Raw genomic sequence first — 26,536 nt, 5'->3', positions numbered from 1 at the left:
CCTTTAATTAAGGATAACAAACAAAAAATGTTATGTATTCTTTTTAAATTAGATATTTAGAGGATGAAAAACTTGCAGGAAAGGGGAAATACTTGTTGGCAAAACTGCATGTACATGTATACAAAGAATATTTGAGGATATTATTGGCTCACGTGCTTTATATACAGTCTCTACAAGCGATTTTTAAAAAAATATTTTGCAAATATAGTTTTCAGAAACATTAAAAATATTCAAGAAAGAGGTATAAGTACCTTGAAAATAGTCAGATTTTAAATAGTACAAACAATTTAGATATTATTTGCAGTCGTATGTATTCCTAAGCCAGAGTTCAATATAGTGTCTATGTAAATCTCTGACAAGCATATATTTAGAGGTCGCGTCATCAAACTATCATGTGACCTGGTTTACACATGGGCAGAGAGTATCTCTTGCTTGTCTGAGATTAACGGAGACAGCCGAGCATCTGGTTGAACTAGACTAGAGTTCATTATTGCTTGGATGATACATGCATTTAATTAATTATAAGCTTCATGCTGGAGTAAAATAAAATTTTTGATATGATAATGATCACCATTTTCCTACCTGAAGTCTTACAACAAGGACATTGATAGGATATAATTGTCCCATATTTGTTAGCTGTCAAGTATAGCTTTTATGATTAAATGTTGGAAATGGAAGACCTTAAAAACACTGTTAACTAGGGCTTTGCTCCAGCATGAAGCTTAATTAAATGTATGTACCGGTTTGAGAATCCTTAAAGGGTCTGTAGATGGGCTATGGTACTTAGGTGTCCGTTAAGGCCTGTTGGCCTCTTGTCACTGTCGATCCCAAGATATTGAAGATTCTTTGTTTTGTTTGTTCACAATTTTTCTCAAAAAGTATCATAGATAGAAATTTCAAATTTTTAATGATGGTAAGAGAGTATCCAGCTGCATATCTGAACATCTGCAGTCACTTCCTTTTTTCACCGGAAAGAAATAAAAAACCTTAATTTTTTATTTTTTTTAAACTAAGATTGATGGAGATGCTCTAATAAATGCAGAGTACAAAATTTGTTTTAAAATTGATCCATGCACTCTCAACATTTTTGGCTTTAAAGGGGGATGGTCATGGTTTTGGTCAAATTCTATTTTTCTGTTTTTTTCCAAAGGAAAAATCCAGTTATTGAAATGGCTTGACAAATGGATTATGGATACTGTTCAAAAGAAAACCTGGTTGCTGTCACATTGACAGCTTTTCTCATGCTGTTATTTAGGAATGTATTTATAATGATCAAATGAAATTGAGAGTCTGCAGTCACAGAGTTTTAAGCAAGATACAGGACTCACAATTCTTTGTCATGTAAACAAGGCTCGTGCCCTGTTTTTGTTTACATAGGTTCAATACACCAGTAAAAAATCTTTTTCAAGCTGATTTGTCTATTTTCTTATTCATTTAAAGCATAAAGAAAATATTTCTAATGTTTAAAACATTTGTTTTTAGGTCTAAAGCTGGAATTTTCACCTCAACATTGAAAATGTAAACAAGAGCTTTGCTTACATAGCAAAGAATTGCAAGCTCTGTAACTCGCTCATAATTCAAAGAATGACACTCAAATTTTGGTTGCATATTAAAAATGCCTTACTGAAGCATTATAAAAATTAAAACTGGAAAAATGATTTATGATCAAAATCGGGACCATGCCCTTTTAAAGTCCTGAAGCGAGAATCCTCATAGCCCATTTGTTACAGTTTTGGACATATGCCCAGGCAACCTAGGTTCAAATGCTGCAGTTTGTTTTCCTTAATTTTGTTTCAATTATGATTTTATCTTTAAAATGATGCATCTGATTTATTTCTAAGTGTAGTTTATCAAAATTCACAGAAATAGCGCATTTTTTAGCATAATTATAAGTCTTTTAAAATCCATATGGAGGGTTAAATGGAATATATATGTTTAAAAAAAATTACATTTGGCATGAAATTTTTACTGTAGTCCTCAGAGGAATTATTTAGTTATTTATAAACATGTATCATTTATTTCATATTACTGTATGACATGAAACATGCACTCTATGGAAAAAAGTTGTACTCTTTAAGACTGTTTATCAATTCATGATATTTAAAAGTACATGTTTAACAGTATCAAATAAATGTAGCTTTTGTCAAACAGACCTCCTTCAAAAGTAAATACATTGTATTAGAGATACAATAAAACAGGCTGTTCATACTTTGTTTTTGTTTCAGGAATGTTTGAATCTCAGTGTAGATAAAGTTCGGTTAAGTCTAAAACATGCATCGATAGTTCGAGACTTGGAGAATCTAGAGAACTCAAAAAGAGAGCAGTCCCACTCCATGCAAGACTTGGAGGTAAGGCATTGCTTTTTAAAGAACTTTGAATTGATATAGAATTGGTAATGTGATTTGTCACTTTGAAAGTTTAAGAGGTTGAGAATGATTGGTGTAAAGAGTCTTAGAATATAAAAAAAATGAAAAAGTGTCCAAATCATCATTTGGATTTGACAGTGCACTTGATTAGGGTGCAATTAGTTTTTGAAATTTTTATTTCAATTCAGTTTTTTTGACATCACCATGTTGGCATACAGTCAAAATGAAATCAACTGACAGACAAAAGAATATCATAACATAAAGGCCATAGCATGCAAGACAATTTTATACAATTCTTTATAGTCCCTTGAACTGTTTTCTCTGCATATTAAAAACATTGATCGAAGTAGACACTGGTCTTTTAAAATCATTTATAGAAGTTGACACATAGATGTTTTGTAGTACATTGTATTATAATCACATGAATAAACAATATCTTTAATGGGATCACTACCACAGCATAATTTATCATTAAAAATATCATTGATAATACTTGTATTAGAATCAAAGGTTGTCATAAAAAGGACATGAAGTACAAAATAGTTTTTCATTTTCAACCAATAATTTGCATGCTTAGCATAAATGTTTTTCCTTAGGGATAATCGGTTTTTAAATTACAATATCTGCCGGTTTCAATAAATTGTGAATGTGCTCTGAATCTTGATAGCTGGGATATTTCTTGCTTTTTCAATTAAGAGAAACTTTAAGTAATCTTGTAATTTATACTCAAAAGAATTTAATATTTTACTGTAGAAATAAAGTTTTCCTGTCGGAGTTAGAAGATGGGATTTTGTTCAGTTGTTCAAAAATCATATCAACAAAAGTGTTATTTAAATTAAACCTCAAATCCTCTATAAGGGAAATAGCTAAAGATGTAAATCTAAAATTATGTTTATATTCTCTATTAAATACATATACTGTAGATGGTTTCAGAGAGGTGACTTTTGAAACAATACAAGTATCACATTAACTAGATATACTGTATACAGGGTTATTTTTGCCCCGTGTAATTTTCGCCTTTCTACGCTTTCAAACAGTTTCGCCCAGTCTTGAATTCGCCCAGCAATTTGTGTTAAAAGGGACAGAATAGGAGACACTGGAATTCGCCCACTCTTAAATTTGCCCACTGACAACGAGGGCGAAAATAAAACGGGGGGAATTATTTTCCTGTATACAGTATGCAATTAACATCAGTAAAATGTCTCTACAACAACGTCTTTCTCTTAACATATATAGCAGTTTTGGTACCCGTTACTTGACATTAAATTTCTTTCTGGATCACAATCGGTAAATAGATTAATATCCAAATGTTGATACACCAGTGCATTATAGAATCTTTGCTATATATTTGCAGAGAGAATTTGAGGAAGCTAAAGAAAGAGTACGAGATATTAAAGAGAGGGCAAAGCGGTTGTTACAGACTGCCAAGAGAGCTACTGGAACAGCTGAAAATGAAGAGCTCTCTCAAGATATCAGAACGGTGAGTGTGCTTGCTAAAAAAAATGCTGAGGTTCTTTCTTCATGTACAGTAATATAGGGTATTTCATATCAATTTAACAATTAAAGCAATATGTTCTGTATTTTTTAGAATTTTATTTTGCTGCAAAAACCTGCTAGTATGATAAGTCTGCATATAACTTAAACTTTTATGATAAATAAGGTTTGAAAAAATCATTAATTTTTGTCAAAGGAAATATATCTCTTCTAAGGAATATATAGCAAATCAATTTTTGTACAGGACGACAATAATTCAATTTTGCTATAAATAAGGCTTTTTAACGGCCTTTTCCACAAAAATATGGCTAACAGAAATTTAAAAACCATGATATTTTTGTCATTTTAGAAGAAAAGAACATTTTAGTAAAAAAAAAAAAAATTCAACATGAAAAATGCAGCTCATATTGCTTTAACATCTGTATACTGTAGTTTTTTTGGAAGGTGTTAGTTGATGATAACCGCTCTGTTGCTTTGTTATAAAGAATTTTTTTGTTACCCTTTCAAAGGAGATGGCTTGTATGTGTTTAAATCTATTCTGCTCAGTCTGCAGACGATCTTTTGTCATTTTGTGCCATTAATACATGTATTATCAGGGATGTAATTTCCATTAAAAACCCATTTTTAAATATGTCACAAACAAACAGTCTTAGGATTTTATATTTTTATTTGTGTCCTCATAGAGAAAAAAAAATGATAAACCAAAAAAAAAACCCTACCTATACCTAATCTAATTTTTTCATCAGTGTTACCCTTAACACACAATTTTTTTTCTTAGGCATTATGAAATAATATACAAATTGAGATTAAAAAAAGGGTATCAGTGGCTCAAACTCCTCAACCTTACGTTATTTATGGTAGGAATAAAAAATCTGGATAATTTAGTACATCGAACATGGCTGGGGATCGGAGATTGTTAAATGTCAAAATAGTTATTGTTTGGTTGAGATCGGTGTAGACTAATTTGATTTAGTCATATCCTTCTATTAATTATTACTTCTCCACTAGCAGTCTTGAATTAATTTATTGAATTGCATAAATACATATTATTGTGCAAATGACTGAAAGTAATTAGTTTGATCTTAATTATACCACATCTGAAGCAGTACCCTATATTTTCAGAGACATGTTGATTAAGATTTAATAATTTGGAGATATATTTAATTCCATGATAACCTTACTCTTTTCCTGTTTTCCATCCGTTTTTCATTAGCAGTTATAGTTCACCATTTCATTATCAATACTTATTATAAAAGTATTCAAGCCCACCAGCCCAAAAGTTCAGTATCCATTTTTAAGTGGCATGTAATTTCCATTTTTTGGGTACGAACTCAAAACAAAAATTTATTTTGATTGAACAGTTTACTATCGGGGAGTATATATATTAATATTTCCTAAAACTTCATAAAATTGTCTCTTTCTTTTAAAGCCAGAAAATCATATTTTCGCCGGAGCATATTTAAAAAAAAAATATTTGTTCCTCCATTTTGACATAAAAATTTATGATGTATGAATATTTCAAAGGTATACTGGCACTGTACCAGTTATCGGCTAAAATTTAACGTTTTCTTTTCGTAATTCCTTATATCTTGATATTTTTTTATAAAACTTGACATACTTTAAAAAGTGAACTCCTTATTTATCAATCTGTTAGTTTATATCATTATTTAGAACCCAAAACATCTTGTTTTGTGCTTTTAAGCACACCCCGAATTTGCCGAGTTTTTACGATTTACTGTACCAGTTATCGGCTTCATGATAATAACATAGAAAAAATCCGTGTTCATGTTGATTTCATACTCTGCTAAATGTAGTTTGAATTATGCCCCTTGTGAGGTCAGACTAAAGTATTCGGGGTCATGATACATTGTAAACAAAACTCATAAAATAATTCGTTTATTATCATACGGTAATACACCAAATCGTATACTATTCAATACATAATTGTGCAATCAGGCGTTCAATTGCGCTACGAATCTCTGGGAAATTCGTGAATCCCTTTTGTTTATACATGTCAAATGTATTGAATAGATATGTCAAATCAAAGAACGGATATAATAACGTACCACAAAGAAGTAATATTCTATTTTTAACTTATAACGTCACTTCCCCCACTGCTGAAAGTGCAAAGATGTAAAATCAGCGGTAAACAATGATCGTTTAAGTTCATGTATAAAACATATTCAGGAAAGTTTTCAAGCAAACTTACTTTTCTTTATTCGAAAAAGACGACTGAATTAAAAAATCTTGGATTGTCGCGTGCTATCAACCCGAACTCTCAGTTTAGCTGATAACTGGTCTTAGCCGATAACTGGTACAGTACCAGTATACAACAGAAATATGTGTTTAAATGTATGTGTGATATTTTATTGCAAAGAAGCAATGTAATGAACAGTTGCTGATTTTGAATTTTTCAATACTTCTGATGCATGGGGTTGGTATATATACTCAAAGCAATCCAAAGACTTGTTGAATTTACAAGAAAGAAGGGCATTCAATGTTTCATTGTTGTCAATGTTGAAGTTCTGAGCGAAATTCAGTGTGAATTTTCTTTGATAATGCTAAAAGAGTTTACTGCAGAAGCAGTTTTTACTTGACTTTGTGGTTTTTAATGTTTAGTCAGATCGTTTTTGGCACCAGATCCAATATTCACTTTACCTAGAACATAAAAAGCCTCGTATTGTCCTTGATTACTTTGTTTTACCAATGGGAATTACTTTTCCGAGCTATGTTGATAGGTACAGAGATATTGTTTTCTTTTTGTCCGTTTTCATTCTGCTGGCCACGGTTAAGACCTCTTCTTATTGGAAGCCATTGCACTTAATGATATAAGCAACTCATGATATTAATTAACACTAATACCTGATCTGAACAATTACTTGTTAAAGCCATCAACATTTTTACGTAAATCCAAGCACAGCTTGGATTCATAACTGGAAGTCAATCACGCAACATGATTTACAAACCAAATTCGAGAATCGGGAGATTTTCAAGTTGTTCGACAAAAATCGGTTGAAAAGCATGACCAGCCGAGTCATAAACAATATTTGGGTGGATCAGGGGTCGAAAAATTAGACGTGACCCAATGAAAAAGTTAATGAATTCAGAAATATGGTTATTAGGATTATGACACAGGCAGTATATTATGGAAAAATAAGCAAATTTGGACAAATTCTTCATGAGTTAAAGATGTTTCACACTGAGTAACCATTAAAGTAAATGAATAGCAGAAAGTCTTCATGTAAAACACAGTCACCCATTTACCACCATTTCTACCAGCCAAATTATGATCTATATAATTATGTTAATATATTTACATCAACTGAGTATTTTTTCTCTATTTTTTAAGAAAACCAATTGTGATTCATAGCTTTATACTGTAGAAACTGACAGGGCTGAAATCTACACAATTCCATTCTATATAACCAGATCAGTCGAAAATTTCATCAATCTGTTAAAAAATTCAGGGACTGCACAAAATAATAATGATGATCGATGTCAGACTCAAATTTTTATAAAAGAAGATTGGCTATTTCTTGATAAACGATCATTGCAGAAAAAAATAACATAACCTGACCACTAATACTGGTTGTGTATTTTATTTTGCAATGTTACTACCTTCAAACCTGCATGAATCACCAAAGAAAGTATTTTTTTAAAAATAGTAATCTTTCCAATGCATCATGAAAATTAAAAAATTCCCCGTTAAACATATTCTTAGATTGTATTTCCAGCATAGAATCAGTTTGATAGATGGTAATGGCTATGATATGTTCTACATTTACTTGTATATTGCAGCTTTTTGAGAGAGTGAGAGCCCATACTGTGGAGGAGATAGATGAGGCCATTCATGAACAGGAAGCACGAGCAGATTCTCTCTATCAGACAGACGAGAGGGTAATTACTGTCTTGTAGTAAAGTACAGAATAATGTGACAGCAATCTTACGAATGCAGGCTAATGGGCATATTGAGGGAGGGGGGAGGGGTGGAAGCAAGAAACTGTTTAAAATCTGCCACCACAGCTAGTAGAATGTTCATATAGCATCTGTTCATTAGAAAATGATCACAATGTTATCATATCTATAATTTGACTTTGAAAACTTCTTATTTACCAGGTCGTACAAGAATATCGAGATCGCAAGGCAGAGATAAGTAAATTGGAGTCGGATGTGGAAAACAGAGAACGCGCTCTGAGTGGCCATCAGGAGAAGATTGAGGAAATCAAGCGACAATGGCTGGAACCCTTGCGCGAACTGATGGAAAAGATCAACGAGAACTTTGGGTACTTTTTCTCCTGTATGAAATGTGCTGGTGAAGTGGACCTCAGTGTACCAGCCAATGAAGTGAGTTTTTAGAGTTTATTGAGAAATTAGATAGGAAAAAAGAAAGCTATTTTGGTGTGTAGCTGACATCCTTTTTTATGTAAAGAAGGCTTGTTATATGATTTTATGTATACAATCATAGATTTGCTGAATAGAGAATACAATAAGGCTGGGTGGGCAACAAGAAAGCCTTCAGATCTATCTAAAAATTTTAGATATGATTTTTGAAGCTATAAACTATTATTTAGTAAATAAAATTTCCTAATATGGCCTAGGCCATCCAGTCCTCTTAAGGTGGATTAATACATCGGTCATCACAAAATAGCTCACCTCTGATCAACATTTTGTTTTATTAAAAGGATTTTATCGACAGCAACATGAAACTTTCCCCATAGCTGAGTGGATAAGGTGTAGGGCTTGTGATCCGTACATCCAGTGTTTGAATCCCAAGGGCTTTTGTTGTTGCTTACTAAATTGAATATTTTAGATCATTTTTTTTATCCCCAAACTGCAAATTTTTTGCTTATTCAAAATGATTTACTGTTAATTTGAGGAACTTTTTCCAGGTGTTAATTCCACTTTGATTATAGGATAACTCAACATTCAAATTTTGATAAGTATACCTATATGGGAAAAAATAAATTTTAAGTATGTGTTGTGTAAAAACACTTTATATCAAAAAAAGAAAATTCCATAGAGGCTCAAATTATGGCCAATATACACTCTTAAGAAAACCTTGCAATGGTTACAAATTGTAAATGTATCAAAATGTAATGCAAATTTGCAAGTTATGAACAGAACACAGCTTCCTTGCAATTATAAGCAGTAATTACTTGAGAGTCAGTGTTTCCTTTAAAAAATAATTTAGCTGTGGGCATTTGAAAATGGTTTGAGAATAAATACAGTTTATAAAATGTCAGACTGATCTATGTATATGTACATTTGACATGATCATCCCTATTTAATAAGATGATAAAGTCTCTGCAGACGACCTGGGAGCTACAGGGCCACCCATTGAAAAAATTGTATATTTATTGCGCAGAAAAAACGTGCGCTAGTTTTCGACTAATTTACCTTATTTATACACAAATTCTGTGAAAACAATTAAAACCATTAAATTCATGCAATTTACTACTGATATCATCTCTTCACTATCCCCCCCCCCCCCCCCCCCCTTTCCTAGAAAAGGCATAAAATTCTACAAACTACCGTAATTTAAGTACAACCTGATGACTAACCTAGGAGATGATGTAGGCGAAATACTCGCTTTTTGATCGGTACACTGAGTTCACAATCGTGTATGTTAAATTAACCCAGATGAAATAAATTAATAATTATCTAATTCTAAAGACATCTTCTTAGACTATTAACACCTGTTGTGATTAATAAATCGAGGCAGGTGATGCAACAACATGTTGTGCAAAACAATGTTGATTACTTTTAGGCTAGACCCAGTGTTGATATTTCAGTTGGTTGGTAGGTTGTAATTATAGTTAATAACTCTGTCAAATCAATGCGAAATAATCATAAAGTTTGATTACAGTTATCTTTAAAAAAAATATATCCTCTACATACGAGTTGATTAAATTGAATCTTAAATATGGTTTGAATGATTCATTATTGGTAAAGATAAACCAATACAATTAAACAGAAAAAAAAGTCTTTAATATTTGGTGTTTGTTGTTACTTTTCGTCAATTTTTGTCAAATTGGTCAGGGCTAGTGATAAAGGAGTCGGGGCTAGTGAAACATTGCTGAGGTAGCCCGACTGGTCTAGTAATTCAAAAACTTAATGTCAAACCCTGGATGTGAATTAACATCAGTGTCAAAGGAATGAAAGTAACAACAAAGATAGCCTTACACATGTATATTAAAATAAGTTAATACGACTCTGTTTATTTTAATTTTTATCTGCATCATTTTCAACAAAGGACCCATGTCATTAAATCATTAAAAACATTTTTAAAACAAGTATGAATGAATAAAGATAAAGTTTACACTTATGTAAACAAAATGTATGTAATTTTTTTAAAAATATCTATTCTTGGTCAAATCTATAGTACTGAGCACAGGCACCTGACATTATAAGTTTTTCTCATAATAAAAATAAATACCCTATACCTATTATTACGTAAAGGGTATTTATATTTTTATCATGGGAAAAATTTATAACATCTGGTGCCTGTGGTTCTAATTGCAAATTTTTGCCTGTTTTACAGGAGGATTATGAGAAGTATGGCGTTCGAATCAAAGTAAAATATAGGGATGCGGAGCAGCTACGTGAGCTGAACATGTACCATCAGAGTGGAGGCGAGCGTAGCGTGGCGACCGTTCTCTACCTGCTTGCTCTCCAGGAACTCGCCAAGTGTCCGTTCAGATGTGTCGACGAAATCAACCAGGTATGTCAGTGAAATGTTCAAGCATGATTTAAAAGTATGTTTTCTAAATTGAGCTCAGAATTTAGAGTTCGTTTTCTTTAAAATAGTGCTCAAAATGTAGATTATGTAATTCACATTGACAAGATCAAACACTAAATAATTTACGTGTTTTTCAGCTCAGTGTTGTAGCTTGATATAATACTATTTTTTAACGAGACCTGTAACCCGAAAGTATATGTTTTTAACGAGACTGAGTCTAATTATTTCTTATCTAGATATTTTGATGAAAAAAGTTGCTTGAAGTTTTATTACCATATAAATTATTTCAAGATTAAAATATTAAATTTTGTGCACAATTGGACCCTATAGTAATTTGTTCAAGAAGTGTCAAATTTTCACATTTTTAAAAATATTTTTTGTCGATAATTTGAATTCTAGAAGACAATAAATATATTTCATCTTTGGCCCCTCCAGGCCTTCTTTTCAATATTCAGTGATGAAAGTCTGATAACTCTTACTGTGTCAAACACATAATAAAGAATTGAAAATGAATGAGCTCATTTAATTTTGAAAAATACTTATCGATAAAGATTTGATTTTTAAGAATTATCTTTTGTTTCAGAAATATAAAAAACAAAAATTTCACACTGTTGATCTTAGCATTGGTATCAGCCGTAGGATGGTATCGGTTGCACTCTTTTGTGTTTGGCTGATACCAACCACTCGGGTTGTTACCAGGGCAGAGATCAAAACAACAGTGCGATATTTTATATCAGTTGGTAGAAAAAGAAAGGTAACTCATGAGAAGACATCTTAATTAGGTTCAAGTCTTGAGAATGATTTTTTTTAACTACCGGTAGTCAAAGTACAATATTTACATCTACATGTACACTGAAAATTTCAGTGTTTGATATTGAAGAAAATTTTGGTAACATGATCATTGGAAGAACTGAAAATGATTTACAGGATAGTAATTGCCTCATATGAATTACTGTTAACATACATTTCGCTCTGTATTCTGAGTGTTTTTGGCAGAATGCGGCTTCCGTTAAATCAAGTACAACGCTAAATGCCATGGATACATGTATATGTATAAAAGTAGTCACATTCAGGAATACACCAATTTAAATCCACGCCAAATTGTTCAAAAACTATTTTTCCCCAAATATCGTACACACCAAATATATTGCATATGTACTTTTACAGTATGAAATCCATTGGGTTTGATTTGCTATATATAACTTTAGTGTTTTGATGATGTTTACTTCTAACAGGGCATGGATCCGGTGAATGAGAGGAAAGTGTTTGAACTGGTTGTCCAGACTGTTTGTCAGAAGTCCAGGTCACAGTACTTTCTGCTGAGTCCCAAGGTAAATAATTATATATCCTATCATCTAGCTGTGAATCACTGAATATACTGGCACATGTAGTCCAAACACAAAAAATGTTTTGTTTACCAGTGTAGTTTTTAGAGTATTGTTTCTTTTTGACCAATGGCTTATTCTCGTGTTTTAGGAACAGACATTGTGTAAATCCAATTTCTCGCGTACTTTTTTTTCAATCGGATGTTATTTTCAATTATTTACATTTAATCTGTTGTTCTTTTGCCGTTTCAGCTCTTGCCCGACATGAACTACGCCGGCAACATGACATACCTTTGTGTCTACAATGGACCGCACATGTTGAACCACAAGGACTGGGACCTTAAGAAGTTCATCCAGAGACGAAGGAAGTTAGAAAACGATGACTGAAGAACAAAATAATATGAGAACTTGCAGTCTTTTTCAAGAGATATGTGTAAACTTGTGCACTTGTAAACTAGTTGTGCATAGATGTAAGGAAACATTGCAACCAGAAGAAGGCCATGATCATTATTATGAGTTATTTCCCAAGTATAAAGCATGGACTTAGTATTCTTTTTTTTTTAATGCAGTGAGGAAGTGAGATTTCTTGAGAAGCAATAGATATGATTATAATGATATTTAGATTATAATGATATTTATTACAACGAAGAACAGTCTAGTCAATTTTAATCATTGTGTATGAGAGAGTTTTAAAAATATTCCATTTCTTACTTTGGGTATTGTGATGATCAGAAAGATATCTAGAAATTCAAATGAGTATTTATTTAGATGTACATTTCCACTTGCATTCACCTGAATTCATGAAAAGGTAACAGTGCTTCAAGTTATTGAATACATGTTGTCTGCAAACATTCACAATATATAGTTGATGTGCATCAGTATTTTGAACCAAATTAAAGGAAACAGATTTGAAACGAAGATTCATATTCAGTTTGGCTGATTTGACCATATCTATTAAATTATACTTCCTCTTTTAAAAAAATAATAAGGGTAAGATTTCAAAATTGTGCTGTCATTTTGATTTGGACTTACCTCTTATCAAATACTGAGTAGACACTTTTGAAATAAATTCTATATTGTCTTCCTCAATACTTCATGTGTACATTTTAAGTGTAGAAATAATATTTATAGCCCCAAATCATGATGCAATTGTTTATAAAAGAAGACAGGAGTTCGGTAATCTCAGTTTAAAGGAAATTTCCAATTGTCTTGATAAATGTGAAATAATTTAGGACTTCATACTTAGTTGACAATATTTTTGAAGCATTTATAAAAAAAAATTGAAATATTTTGTCTTTATGACCAGTTCATTTAAAACTCGTCGTACATTTATGTATTCCTTTTGATGATGAGAAATTTAATGTGTTATGTTATTACAGGAGTGGAAGTTAAATAATCCGATAGAAATGTGTTCAGTATAAGGTGTTCAAATGTTTATTAACAGTTTGTTTTTACTTAGTACTTTCCTCCATTTTATCAAGACTTTTTAACATTTTTCACAAACTATAATCACAGTTCTTTTCACTTTGAAACCAAGATATACATTGTAAAGAGATAAGTTGGACAAATGGCGACGTGTCATCAACATCAACACATGTTTTAAAATATGCATGTGTGACTAGTGCTACTCCACTTGTGATCCGCCTTGACCCGTTTTACGTGTATTTACAATAAAAAGAACGAATGTTTCTGTGTTGTTGTTTGTAATGTAAACATGCTACCTTGTGCTTAACCAACTCAGACTCTTGTACATATCTACTACCACTGAGTATAAATTTCTTGAAGACAACAACTGTTGTCCATAATGGGCTGTAAACAGATCTTGTTAATACTCGGAATATAATGTCAAGGTGCCACATATATTTCATCTTCCCAAGTCAAGGGTTTCTGATCCGCACCTCTTCTCAGAAGCCTTTCTGTGGGGAGCAGAGTGACTGAAAACCCTTGGCTAGCGAAGACACAAATTGGATTAGTTAATTGGATTACGGTTAATTTTAGTTCCATTTTGCATATAGCGTTTAATTATATGCAAAAAATTAACCACAGTGGTAGAATTCGTCCATAAATCTTAGCACATCTTAAATAACAATATATGGTCGTATGTTCATGGGTTTTAAGATATCACACTTCTTGTTGATCAGTTAATTGGTTGCCCTCTGGACGATTGTCCCATCAATATCGGACACTGTTTTACCGAGACTGTCTTGTACAAAGGAAATGGATGCCTGAGCATGGCTTCCAATGTCAGCGCCATTTTCCTGAAGTACCCGGATCTTTCCCAGCAGACGATTAAGGTGTGGAAGTACGTGCGTTGTGAAATCTGTGGCCATGTAGTCCAAGGAACTGTTAATGTTTATTGCCGCCGTCCGCCCACTTTCTTTTGCTGAGTCAGAGTTGGTCCTACCAATGAGATGGATGAAATCTCGAACCGAATTTGGCATCACATCAGCACCTCGTTTATGTCTCGGTGGTTCATTTAGCTCTGCGAATGAAAGATGGATGGAAATTGAGTTCTCTGTTATCGCAGGATGTTTTAATGAGAGAGCAGTAATAAGATAATGTTTTATGAATTAAAGTGATAATTGCCACGAAACAGCTACGTGCATACTTCTTGTGTGGTTCTTTTCAATTCAATATCATAATATTTATAAAGTTACCTCTGAAAAACAATTTCAAGTTCAACTTTATATTTTTCAACACTTTTGGCGAGAACTGAGTACTCATGGATTGCACAAACTGAAATGATTTAAGAGTTAGTCATTTTGAATATTTTGAAACAGTTTCATATATAAGATTCCCCGTCTTGAGCTGGCTCCGGGGCCATAAAACTTAGACAAGCTCACTTTTGATTTAAGTCTCACTTTTCTACTATATATTCCTTGTGGAAAAGTAAGACTGAGATCAAAGTGAGCTCATTATGTAAACAGATAACAAATGAGATCAAAAGTGAGCTCACCTAAGTTTTATGGCCCCGGGGCTTGGTCTCTCATTATGTAAAAAGATAACAAAAATATTCGTTTTTAGCTCACCTGATCTGTAAGCTCAAGTGAGCTATTCTGATCACATTTTGTCCGTCGTCCGTCCGTCCGTCCGTCTGTAAACTTTTTACATTTTAAACTTCTTCTCTAAAACCGCTTATCCAATTTCAACCAAATTTGGCACAAAGCATCCTTATGGGAGGGCGATTATAAAGTGCAGAAATAAAAGTCCGATCTGTATTCAAAGCGGAGAAAACCTTGAAACTGTAGAAAAAGGGGGGTGCATTTTTAAAAATCTTCTTCTCAAGAACTACTGAGTCCAATTCAACGTAGTTTAGCCTAAATTATCCTTATGGGAAGGAAAATATAAATTGCAAAAATTAAGGTTTAATTTTGTTTCAAATCTGCGTTATTACAAAAATAATAATAAAGGAAAGGCGTGTTTCAGCTTCGGGTTCGGCATCCGGTAAAATGGATAGGCAAGACTTGGCCTGGGCAAAACAAAAGATTGGCAGTTATTAATCTGCCTATCTCATTAAAATTTCAGGATATTTGATGGACCAGTAATATTTGTATTCGCTGTAAATATTGCTGCAAAATAATGCGTATTTGGAATTGACGATTGCCGATCTGCCCCGGCTTTTATTTTGCCACGGCCCGGGTTTGCATACCCATTTTACCAAGACTCGTATTCCATACTTCTAAAACGAGGTTCTTTGTTTAAAGCAGCCATGACATTATACGAAAAAGGGTCGATCTGACTATGATGAATTTGCTTGTTATGCAACAGTTGGCGTATGAAGGGAAATTTTTGACACATGCAAAATATATTGGTGCCGATTTTGTGAAGTAAATTGAGGCTAAATATTTCAATGCGTTGACAGTTTTCACCACTCTCTACCATCGGCTCATACATTCACTGAGAGAGGAACGAACGACAACTCTGCATGAGAGATCGAGTTTTCACACATGACGTTGGTGTTAGCTTGTTCTGATTTTCGTTTCGTTTTCATTATTTATGCTTTGTAACCTAGCTAGGAACTCTCGTCTGTATTTCGTGATTTTTACGTATCAAATCAAACAGAGACTTCGGTAAATCAAACAGTTAACTGTTTACCTGCGCAAATTAAGCAAAATCTGATGTATCAAAAAAGTACTGAAATACAATTCATTCTATCGGTAATTCGGCATTATCTTTTGCGTAATGGTAGATTAATTAATGCAATAGGTTTTGTTGAGATGCTCGGCATTTTCTCGAGTTTATTCAGTTTAAATAGAGTTTGATATCGCTGACGGAAATATGTAGGTATATACATGTATATATATGATTCATTTCGAAAATATAAATTGTGTTCTTTATTTGTTATAGTGCATGTTTCTTGTGTTTAATTGTTTACAATTTCTATTTACTAACCATATTTGAGTGTTAAGCTTCGAATTATAAGCAAGATACAGAGATTTGCTCACAATTTTATGTTTGTACACAGCTAGATCTTAAAAACTAAAGATTTAAAAAGTAAAAAATTAGTCTGTTCTTCCAGAAACCAACTTTAACAACTTATTGTATTGTAAACTTAACCTTTTTTCATCATTATTACTCCTACTGTACATGTGATCCTTGACTGTGTTTGTGTACATTTGTATAAACTGATTTTGAACCTCAAATACCAGTGAACTGGTCTTGAGTGAATAAAAGAATTGAAAATCTTAGGGCATCCTTTTTTTCCATTTTAAATGCTGAATAGGAAATACCAAGTTAAAAATCTTAAGCTGAATGTAGTAAACTCATGTGAACAAAATATGACTCAAATCTAGGGGAACTGTGAGCTCTGTATCTTGCTTATAATTCTACGATTGACGCTGAAATTTTGGTTGAAGATTAGAAATTCTATATGAATTAGAGTATGTACTTGTACAAACAAAATAAAAGAATGATATTCTGTATATACCTACTCTCCGGGGCCCCCTCTTTATACAATAAATAATGTGAAATCTACATCAATTTTGATAGTTTTTCAGACACGAGTAAATAAAAACGACATCTTTAAAACAGTTTCCATAGTTCTGACACATTTTTGTTGCGGGGATAAAGTAATTATCGCTATTCGTAAGAAAATATCACAGCGGAAAATTATCCTGGTTTGTACGCGAGGTAAATAACAGTCATTTAATTATAATGGAGAAGACAAATTATATTTTTGAATGTTTTTAATTTGAGGAATTGAGCGCATTGAGGTACAATTTTCTTCACATCTATACATGTAGGATTTTTTAAATAAAATACAATAACTATTCGGGTATATATTTTTTTAAAATACAATAACTAGTAAGTAGTTGATGAAAAAAATGTACCTATATGCTCTCATATATTTTGATCGCTTTACAAAGTCGGGGGGGGGGGGGGGGGGCAGAACGAAAATATAGGGAATTGGAAGTTAACAACAGTGTACCCCTACCAAATGTTTAGTTTTATATCTTGCGTAGGATTTTCTTATTCTGGTAAAACAAATAGTATTTCATGAAGGTACAATGTCAAAGATTACGTGTATGCAAAAATAAGTGTAAAATTCGAATACTTGACAATATTTATTTTTTGTTATTCTACCGAGGGACCATATGGCACAATATCTTTTGAACGCCCATTGTTGATCAGGTGAGCGATGTGGCCCCATGGGCCTCTTGTTTATTGTGTACATGGTGTGTATTCATTTTGGATTAGTTAATTTCCGTTTAATTTCAGTTGGACAAAGCTAAGAGAAACTTGCTCTACTGAATTGGATCTACTGAGTTTTTTTCTCTATACCCGTTTGTCCAAACGACTATTGACAAAATCGAATTAATCACGATCTTTTATAATTAATTTCAAGTTTTAATCAATTAGTCGGTTGCTTTCCAGTTGGATACACAGACCTCTAAATGCGTGAACTACAACCAATAAAAATGAAAGGGTACTAGTATACTCTTTGGAAGATGGCTAAGGTATTTGATTTCGTTTGCACAGAGAGTATTGTCTGGCCTTGTGTGCATAGAGAACATGTGTGTCGTTTATACTAAATGCAGGCACGTAGCATGGGGGGGAGGGGGGGGGGCTGCCCCCCCCCCCCACTTTTTCTCGCAAGAACAATTTTTTTTAAAATTTACATATAGCGTTCATCTTTCGTTTAGCGTTCACTTATCGTTCAGTCATTTTCATTCGGAACTCCAACATGAAAGGATCGGATTTTCCGAGTCACCGCAAATAAGAAAAGAACCCGCGTGTAAAGGTAGAAGTAAACTTTATATATTACACATAAAACATCATTCTATTCGGAATTTAATCCGTGATGAAATGGACTGAGAAAAGAATCCGTGCGTAAAGGTAGAAAGAAACTTGTATTGCACATAAAACATCATTTTAGTATGAATTTATTCTGTAGAATTAAAGGGGGTGTGCGGTCATCTTGTACATTTGAGAATAAGAATGTAAAAATTTTTTGAACTGGCATATTTCTGTCTGAAATTGGCCAAAACTGTTGCCTAAAGATATAAAAGCAATATATATGGTCCTACATGTCTTTTTGTTTGAAAAGTATGCATACAAGAACAGGAGGATGGCTTTTTCATCGCTAAGAACAGCTGTCGAACTGCGCAGCTACAGACTTATTTTGAAGATTTAAAAATCTGAAATAAATTAGTGTCCTCTCTACGACATACCGCACGTTACGATACGATAAAAGACGGAACAGCCATTGAACATGATATTTATCATGTTTATAGTACGCTTACTCGGCTAAAAATATGATGCCAGAAACTTTTCCGGGGAAATCTCTTTTTTAAATGGATAGAATAGATTGTATAAGGTGGAATAACACATCATCACAAAATGGCTGTTGTCTGATCGATTTCGTTTTATTAAAATCGATTTCGTCGACGGAAAGATGTAACTTACTCCATAGCCTGGGCCCGGTTTTTCGAAAGGTGGTTAAATTTAAGGATAACGACATGTTAAATCCCAATCAAGTGATTAGCTAACGCAGTTGTTAAATTCTGTTGATCAAAAGCAATTTAACGCATTGGTTAGCTAACACTGTCTTAACTGAGTTAACCACTTGGTAATCACTTGGTTACCCATAATTCTTTTTTACTTCCTATATATGAAAAAAAAAAAGATTTTGCTTTGGGATTTCAATAAATTTGAATTCAGTAAAATATTATTAGTATGATTATATGTTGAACATCTATATCATTTCCTTATTTTCAAATCAATTTTTTTTTGCAAAAAAAGTGGGGGGCCAACTCCTTGATAATTCAAATTTTTTTATGAACGCACATTGAGCGCGATCGGAGCGGAGAACGCAAGTGAACGCACTGTCAGTGCACTGTGAACGCACTAAAAATGGGAAAGTAGAACGTTTCAGGGACTGTAGATACCATGAAATTTTCATACCCCAAATATGAATTATAAATTTTGAATTGCGAACTGCGTTCTAGAGTGCAGTTCATTTTTGAATTACGAATAGTGAACTGCGGACTGCGTTCCAAAACCGATTGCCCACATGGCGTAATGTGGGTCAGTCATGTTGATGCTTTGTTCAATTTGTCCGCGTCTACACGTTAATGTAAACGTGGAGAAAACGTAAAATGCCATTGCCAAGGGCGAAATGTCGGCAGTTAATCGTAGAGGTCTACTCCTCCCTAAGAATCTTAATTGACTCACCTGTTAATGGACAAGATAGGGTCTTCGCTGGGAAATTTATCTTCCTAATAAAATTGACGCGTTATGTTTTTGCATAGTATTAGAGCATGCAAAATAAGCCTCCTCCCTTCAAATTGGAGATATTTGCTTTCAAATTGTAAACTAATAGAGATTTATTTTATTACTGGTATTAATTTAAAAAGTGATTATTACAGAAAAACTCAGAAAATAAATCTTTACTATGAAATATTTGGAATCAATTTGGAAGTAATATTTCCAACAGTGGATACTCTTTGTTTAAGATAGGAGTATTTCAGAACTTCTGATATTTGTTTAACAAAACAATATTAAAAACTAACATACATTTTTATAAGAGATATATTTACATAACTTTACTGGAAACAGCGTCAAAAAATGCACAAGGAAAATGTGAATGTAATAAAATGTAATTAGGTTTACTTTTATTTGTAAATATGCATTTCATCTAAAAAAAAAAAATGAAACTGAGACCGTTGCTAGATTTCCTCTCATTTGTCTGAATGTTTGGTGTCAACAAATTATCCGACAAGCCTGAAAAGTTCATAAACTGAGTGATTTAGTGAACAAAAACTTAATTCATATTTAATCATAATTAATTATTTATACGGAACTCTCGTGTGAGATGAGATTTAAATAAAAAAAAATATGGTCACCTTATGTTTTAACTCAAAAGACACATAAATACCCATCTATCAAAGTGTTTGATGCAAAATATGGCATGTACTGTTAAACTTCTATGATAAATTAATCGTTACTATTTATCTATCTTTGAGCGCCTTTTTGACTATATAATTACTTGTCACACCTGATGCCACGTTGCTCCGAATTATAACCAGGGTACTTGTATATAAGATATTCGAGTAATTTTATGGAAATATAACTTTTCTGTCTTACATATTCGCTAAGATTTTAAGTTTTTAATCAAAATGATTTGAAACTCAATTTTACCTAGTTTCGGATGAATATGACACTGGTTTTTAGTTGCATTCACGCATTTGCATTACCTTTTCATAAAAAGGCACGTTGACACCTGCACAACTGCCAAAGGTGACAAGGAAAAATACCGCTACTTGCATTTTAGAAGTCTAAAGTGGAAAAATATATTGTTACTCTGTTTGATTGATTTTAAGAGTGTCATTGAAAATTCTTCACTAAATATTACTCGAAGCAAGAAATTGAATCAGTAATATGTATATGATATTACAATCATGTTTAACACCTTAGATTTAGGAAATTAAAAATTATTACATGTACATACCTTAATATTGGGGCACCTTGCTTGTCTTTTATTCTTATGATATTTGTATTCATTATAGTAATAAAAACAACATAACATATGAAGGCTTTGACATGGAATCATCGCATTCTTCAGACGGACGTTAATGAGCGACCAAAATCAATGATTACCGCTATATTGACAACTTCGAGGAACAAACAGTAAAAACAAAGCAATGTATAGACCGCTGTTGATTATGGTTTGCCTTTGGAGAAAATATGTCACAAACATTTACATATCACATTTACTATGAAGAGAATCTTCATAGGAATTTTAAATAGAGAAATGGACACGAAAATACATCTGAAATAAAGTCTTTTCTTTAAAAAAAAAAACAAGAGAATTTCTTTGTAATTCTCTAAAGCAAAGAATATGCAAATTTAGCTTCACTTTATACAATTCATGGAGAATCTCTCTCTCTCTCTCTCTCTCTCTCTCTCTCTCTCTCTCTCTCTCTCTCTCTCTCTCTCTCTCTCTCTCTCTCTCTCTCTCTCTCTCTCTCTCTCTCCTTTGTGAGTGAAAATAGAACAGGAGTTAAAAAATTTATCTAAATTGATATACTAGTATACACTTGTAATTTGAAAGGAAAACCAGACACATTAATAGGTTTTGCATCATAGTTTTTTACCTTTCGCTGACCTAGTAAACGGAAAAGGCGATGACTGTTTATTCATGCTATGCAGCAGTAAATAAGGTATGTTGCCCGCCCAACAAAAACTTAAGGCTTGACAAAACAGTGAATGGTCACATAATGTTCTTTTATAGGATAGGTTGACCTTATTATGATGGACATGTACAAAACAATGCGTTTTTCTTTATCTTTAGCGAAGTGAAAACTGATGACGAAGTTTGATGTGACAGAGTATTCAATTTCTAAATTTCTTATTTGATGGATAAATCTGAGTTATAAAAAAAATCCATTAGATGCCGATGGCGTTTTATAAGGGTATTTTAGGTTGTGTGCGACATATTGTGATATTTTAAATAAGGATGAAAGAATATCAAATTCAAAAAGCAATTCCCGTTTTAAAACATTTAAAAAAAATTTGTGAAATACATGTATTTAAACAGCATCCAGTACGAAGCATCGAAACCGGAAAACTCTTGCTTGACCCCAAATTCCAAAACGGGGAGGGGGAGGGGGGCAAATCTAATATCTTAAAGAATAAATACATCAACTTTCAATGTAATTTTCTTACAATGTCTGAAAAAAGTGGAGGGACAAGTTCGCTTAAAAATTTAATTTTCTATAAAAGGATAGTTAACAAAATACTACTCCCACCACCCCGGGCGCCATGCTGTTATAGACCTCGGACAAAAAAATGACCTTGATTATATTTTTGACTACGATTTTTTGTTATATTAACGATTCTTTCTTATCATGTATTATTCATAATTTCCTAGAATAGTTTACGTCTTCTTCTTTTTTCTTTGTTTTCTGCACAATAAAGAAGGGTTCTTAGTCTAATGAGTAGATTTCATTTTCACAAATACGCGTACAAATTTTAAATGACGGACTAAAACGATTAAAAATACTAATGATAAAAAAGATGGGTGAATAAGGCATGTAAAATGCCCATAAGAGATATGATTAGATACTGCAAAATTAAAATATCATTAAATCTGATACTTTTAAAAAAAATAATTGAGAACAATGTATATTTAACGTAACATCGGTATGTAACCCATAAATATTTTAATTACTTGCAATAGGTTGATTTAAACTGGCGTATGCTTGTCAAAACCTCAAAATAGTGACATTTTTAAAACTTCAATGCCTTTTCTTTTACAGAGTGGGTCTGAGCTCCATATTTTTGTCATAGTCTAAATGCGGTTAAATGGAATTTAAGCCGATTTTAATCAACAGAAATGTAGAGAGATGACCCACTATACTTTAAAAGTGCCATTTGGTAGCCCAACAATTGAACGTTTTAGAAAAATAATAAAAATCCATAAATTCGTGGCCAACTTCTCATATAGCATTTTAACAACGCTCTTTGTTGTGAATGAAATGGCTCAGTGGTTAGAGCACCAGACATTAAGTAACTTTATAGAACTTAAGTTTTTAGGTTGTGGGTTTGATACCATCAAAACTTAAGGATTTATAATTTTTTTTTATCGTTTTTTGAAATATTTCAAACTGAATATAGTTATAAATTACCCTTTTGTCAACTTGAATTATAACATATCAAATATATTTAATTGAAAAAATGTTAAATTTGAAATTGTATTTTACGACTTAACCAAACGGGCAGTTGCGCCATCTTATTCCCCCATTTTCTTCAAATTTTCTTTACTTTCCATATAGATATATTTAAAGATCAATAATACTTTGGAAGATAACAATTTCAAGAAAAAATCTTCAAAATATCCATCTATAAACACCGTTCCGAAGTTAATAATATTACCTTTACAAAAATATTTTTACAGAATTAAATCCAGATACTGTAAAATCCTCCGAGATATTATTTACGCTATATCCAATAAATAACGGTATTAACTTCTGCATTAGCATACCTGTACTAACTTTCAGGCATGCAAATGATTAATGCCATAAATTCAGCTTCAACAAAATGTCTAATTGTGAAACTCATATTGTATTCTGTCGGAGCTGGGTTTTTTTTAAAAATCGTGTTCAACATTCGATCTTAATTAAAACTGTTTTTAATCCAATCACATTTTCTCTCTGCATTCTCATATGACATCTGACAGAGGCGGACAAGACAATAATTTGAATTAGAAAATAAAAAACAATTTCGTATTAAGTTGATACTTCATGGGTTTATGAGTACAAGAAAAAAAAAGATTTTTGTTTATCTATGTAAAAACAATTACCAATCATACCGCTTCTAGTGAAAATAATAATAAATAAGAGCATGTATTTAGATAAGTAAATGTCAAAAACACCAGATACCAGTAATTAAAAATCAAATAGTGACATTTATGTAATGAAAACAACTACGCAATGATATGAAAGTACATATATATGTTATGAAATGAAGAAGACGGATACATTTTTCACCTATATAATTGTTTTGCTCGGCTCTAAATTCAAAAAAGACATTAATTTTACAATGAAAAGAAAAAGAAAAACAACAACAACATACAGTCTCAGTTGATTTAAAGAGATGCATATATCTTAATTGCATGTATTTACATTTATTGTTTTAGTACAAATCTATTGTCAAAAGGTGCATATTGTCGGCTGTGTTTTTATAAATATATAAAAGAAAAAAAATGTATTAAATTATCACAGGTAATGGTTATAAAGGGACAGGGGCATAGGAAATCACACATTTTATTATTCAAATGTGTAGTCCAACATTTTAAAAGTGTATCAAATTATTCAGATGTACCAGAATTCCAACTGTTATACCTGAAATATCGAAACTTACTTTAAAACCGATATGAATATCCACACAAAAAATGTCGGCTCTTTCAAAATTTTTAACGATTTTTATTTCCTTGTCAGATTAATAATAGAAACTTAAAAGTTCTCGCTCTGATGAAAAATTCTAACCCCGTATTCATTCTTTCATTTGATCGACCCCCTTGTCTTTCAGATCCTAAGGTTAGCCATAACATGGTCTCCAACAAGATCTAGCCAGCCCAAACCAGATTGTACTGCATTTTGCGTGTAACAAATTAATAAAGCTGTCACATTTGCATAAATATAAATAATATACAATGCATTTCAGAAATGTTTTCAACGCCTGTCCAACTCCGTAATCGTCTAAGCGTATTAAAAAAGACAGAGACATGTTTTTAAAATGATCAAATTTTAAAACGTGACAGCTGTTTGTATAATTAAGCACGGACATCTTCCTATATATATATACCTGCATTTCTTCTTCTGTTCAATCAAACTCCGTCGTCCGAAATGAAGACAGCATTCCCAGTGCTGGCTGTGTTGTGTGGATTTCTAGCAACAGAATATTTGCACCAGGTATATTGAATATATGTTTAATAGCTAATCATGTCATCAAAATAAAATTTGAGATAAAATCAAATCAAAAGTTATTTTTTATTGTAACTAAGAAAACAATTTAAATAAATATTTTTCCCTCAGGTTGGTGCAGAGACTAATGAAATTGCGGAGAGTAATTTTGGTCGTAAGTTTGTTTTCATACAATTTTTAAGCATCTGTTTCGGATATAAAATTTAAGTACATGTACGAAAAATTTTTCGAAAATTTTTATTTGCCAAAAAAGTTTATAATTAATAAGTCATATCTCAAATTTCTCAGAACTGAGACATAGACGCGCGGTCCTTAGTAATCCTGGTGGAACACCTGTTGTCATTGGAGAGGAACCCATTGTTGCACCCGGCCCAGTTGTACCCGGTCCCGAGACTACTACCAAAAAACCTGTTAAAAAAACAAAGAAACCCAAGAGACCTAAACAGCACAAACCGGGAAAGAGACCAAAGAAATCCAAGGGAGCAAAGAAAGATAAGAAAAACAAGGGTCCTAAAGCACCAAAGAAGGATAAGAAAAACAAAGGATCGAAAGGTCAAAAGAAGGATAAGAAAGCAAAAGGCTCAAAGAAATCAAACAAGGGTAAAAAGGCCAAGGACGCTAAACCTGCTGGACCTTAAACCCGAATTAGGAAAATCTTGAAAGGACAACATTTATCTTGAGGTGTGAAAGTGACTGTTTTAAAATGACAGCGAAGGACAATCGCTTTTGGTCGAGGATATTGTATATACGTTGTTAGTATTTTACATTGATATGAATTATTATTTTTATTAAAAGTTGAAAAATATTTGAATTTTGTTTTTTTAAAACTATTTCAGTTTTAAAATATCCTACACAAATTGAATGGCGTTATTTTAATTTTTAAAAAAGATGAGTACAAGTTATTTGCTAATTACAAACAGATTATTTACTAGCATGCCTTTGAAAGAAAGGTAGTTTGAAGGACGACAATGCAAATGCGTGAGCGAAAACTTGATAATCATTTGGCTATTTAAGGTATATTCATGGATTGCATCGGATGGGTTTATGACATCACAGCCATTTTGTTACGTGCAAAGCATATCAAATGGGAGAAATCTTTAAACAATAAGCATAAAACTATCCTTATTTCTAATTAACAGCTGTAAAGGTTAAAATGGTATCAAGGAAACACCATCACTTGATTTGACCCAATAAATATTGTGTGGTTGCCGCAGTAGCCCGTAAAAAGAATACATGTTCTAAAGACTGTTTATGAATACAAGAAAGCAATAAATGTCACTTCTAGCAGTGATGTATACCACATGTGCCAAACTGCGAGTAATTAACTTTTCTGCGCAGAAACACGAGATCTGCGTAATGTAGGTGAAAAGATGAGTTTAAAACTAGCTAACTTTCATAATATATCTTGTTGTCTGTCGGCTGTTTTTAATAAGGAATAAGGAATCATTCTTTGAGTATTATGAGGTGATCATTTACTTATATTTATATAATTTTAAACCATCGTACGATTATATATTAAATATAAATAAGCAAACCCCGCTGGCGCCTCAATTTGCCTTTATGAGTTGTATAGTACAAAATCGATACATAGTGTTATCAAAGGCAAAGACACTGGGAAATGAAAATATAAAAAAATTACCACCAATCATATTTGAGTTCATCCTTGAAATTCGACGATGGAATTCA

The 26,536-nt window shown here is 32.4% G+C and overlaps 3 protein-coding genes and 1 long non-coding RNA gene across 4 annotated transcripts in view; 2 read left to right on the top strand and 2 right to left on the bottom strand.

Moving 5' to 3' along the window:
• The window catches only part of LOC105334607 (structural maintenance of chromosomes protein 5), a 35,905-nt gene extending 22,293 nt beyond the window's left edge, over positions 1-13,612 (top strand). The window contains exons 19-25 of the mRNA XM_034468585.2: positions 2,226-2,348; positions 3,721-3,846; positions 7,659-7,757; positions 7,977-8,204; positions 10,402-10,581; positions 11,835-11,930; positions 12,177-13,612. Of these exons, the coding sequence (XP_034324476.2) occupies positions 2,226-2,348; positions 3,721-3,846; positions 7,659-7,757; positions 7,977-8,204; positions 10,402-10,581; positions 11,835-11,930; positions 12,177-12,311 (987 nt within the window). The 3' untranslated portion in view covers positions 12,312-13,612. The remainder of the gene's footprint in view (positions 1-2,225; positions 2,349-3,720; positions 3,847-7,658; positions 7,758-7,976; positions 8,205-10,401; positions 10,582-11,834; positions 11,931-12,176) is intronic.
• Positions 13,613-13,715: 103 nt separating this feature from the next.
• On the bottom strand, positions 13,716-20,700 carry LOC105317411 (uncharacterized). Its single transcript, XM_011414056.4, has 3 exons — positions 20,621-20,700; positions 14,582-14,660; positions 13,716-14,406 (listed from the first exon to the last, which is right to left on the bottom strand). The coding sequence occupies exons 1-3, from the start codon at positions 20,690-20,692 to the stop codon at positions 14,066-14,068; spliced, it is 492 nt and encodes a 163-aa protein (XP_011412358.3). The 5' UTR covers positions 20,693-20,700; the 3' UTR covers positions 13,716-14,065.
• Positions 20,701-24,043: 3,343 nt separating this feature from the next.
• Positions 24,044-24,813, bottom strand: LOC136276055 (uncharacterized). Its single transcript, XR_010714532.1, has 3 exons — positions 24,732-24,813; positions 24,413-24,516; positions 24,044-24,268 (listed from the first exon to the last, which is right to left on the bottom strand). It is a non-coding gene; the product is annotated as an uncharacterized lncRNA (long non-coding RNA).
• LOC105317412 (uncharacterized) lies at positions 24,590-25,655 on the top strand. The gene is made up of 3 exons (XM_011414058.4): positions 24,590-24,838; positions 24,962-25,004; positions 25,139-25,655. The coding sequence occupies exons 1-3, from the start codon at positions 24,773-24,775 to the stop codon at positions 25,486-25,488; spliced, it is 459 nt and encodes a 152-aa protein (XP_011412360.3). The 5' UTR covers positions 24,590-24,772; the 3' UTR covers positions 25,489-25,655.
• The last annotated feature ends 881 nt before the right edge of the window (positions 25,656-26,536 follow it).

This window comes from Magallana gigas, chromosome 6 (assembly GCF_963853765.1).
Source record: "Magallana gigas chromosome 6, xbMagGiga1.1, whole genome shotgun sequence".
Lineage (NCBI taxonomy): Eukaryota > Metazoa > Mollusca > Bivalvia > Ostreida > Ostreidae > Magallana > Magallana gigas.
The sequence above is the reverse complement of the archived record's forward strand: the minus strand, read 5'-3'. Positions and strand labels throughout refer to the sequence as shown.

What these genes read in the sequence shown, in the direction of transcription:
- LOC105317412 (XM_011414058.4), top strand. Translation starts at nt 24,773, where the DNA reads ATGAAGACAGCATTCCCAGTGCTGGCTGTGTTGTGTGGATTTCTAGCA. An exon ending in CAACAGAATATTTGCACCAG is followed by an intron (nt 24,839 to 24,961) that starts GTATATTGAATA and finishes TTTTTCCCTCAG; the next exon opens with GTTGGTGCAGAGACTAATGA. An exon ending in TGCGGAGAGTAATTTTGGTC is followed by an intron (nt 25,005 to 25,138) that starts GTAAGTTTGTTT and finishes CAAATTTCTCAG; the next exon opens with AACTGAGACATAGACGCGCG.
- LOC105317411 (XM_011414056.4), bottom strand. Translation starts at nt 20,692, where the DNA reads ATGCAAGTAGCGGTATTTTTCCTTGTCACCTTTGGCAGTTGTGCAGGT. An exon ending in ACGTGCCTTTTTATGAAAAG is followed by an intron (nt 14,661 to 20,620) that starts GTAATGCAAATG and finishes AAATCATTTCAG; the next exon opens with TTTGTGCAATCCATGAGTAC. An exon ending in CTTGAAATTGTTTTTCAGAG is followed by an intron (nt 14,407 to 14,581) that starts GTAACTTTATAA and finishes TTTCATTCGCAG; the next exon opens with AGCTAAATGAACCACCGAGA.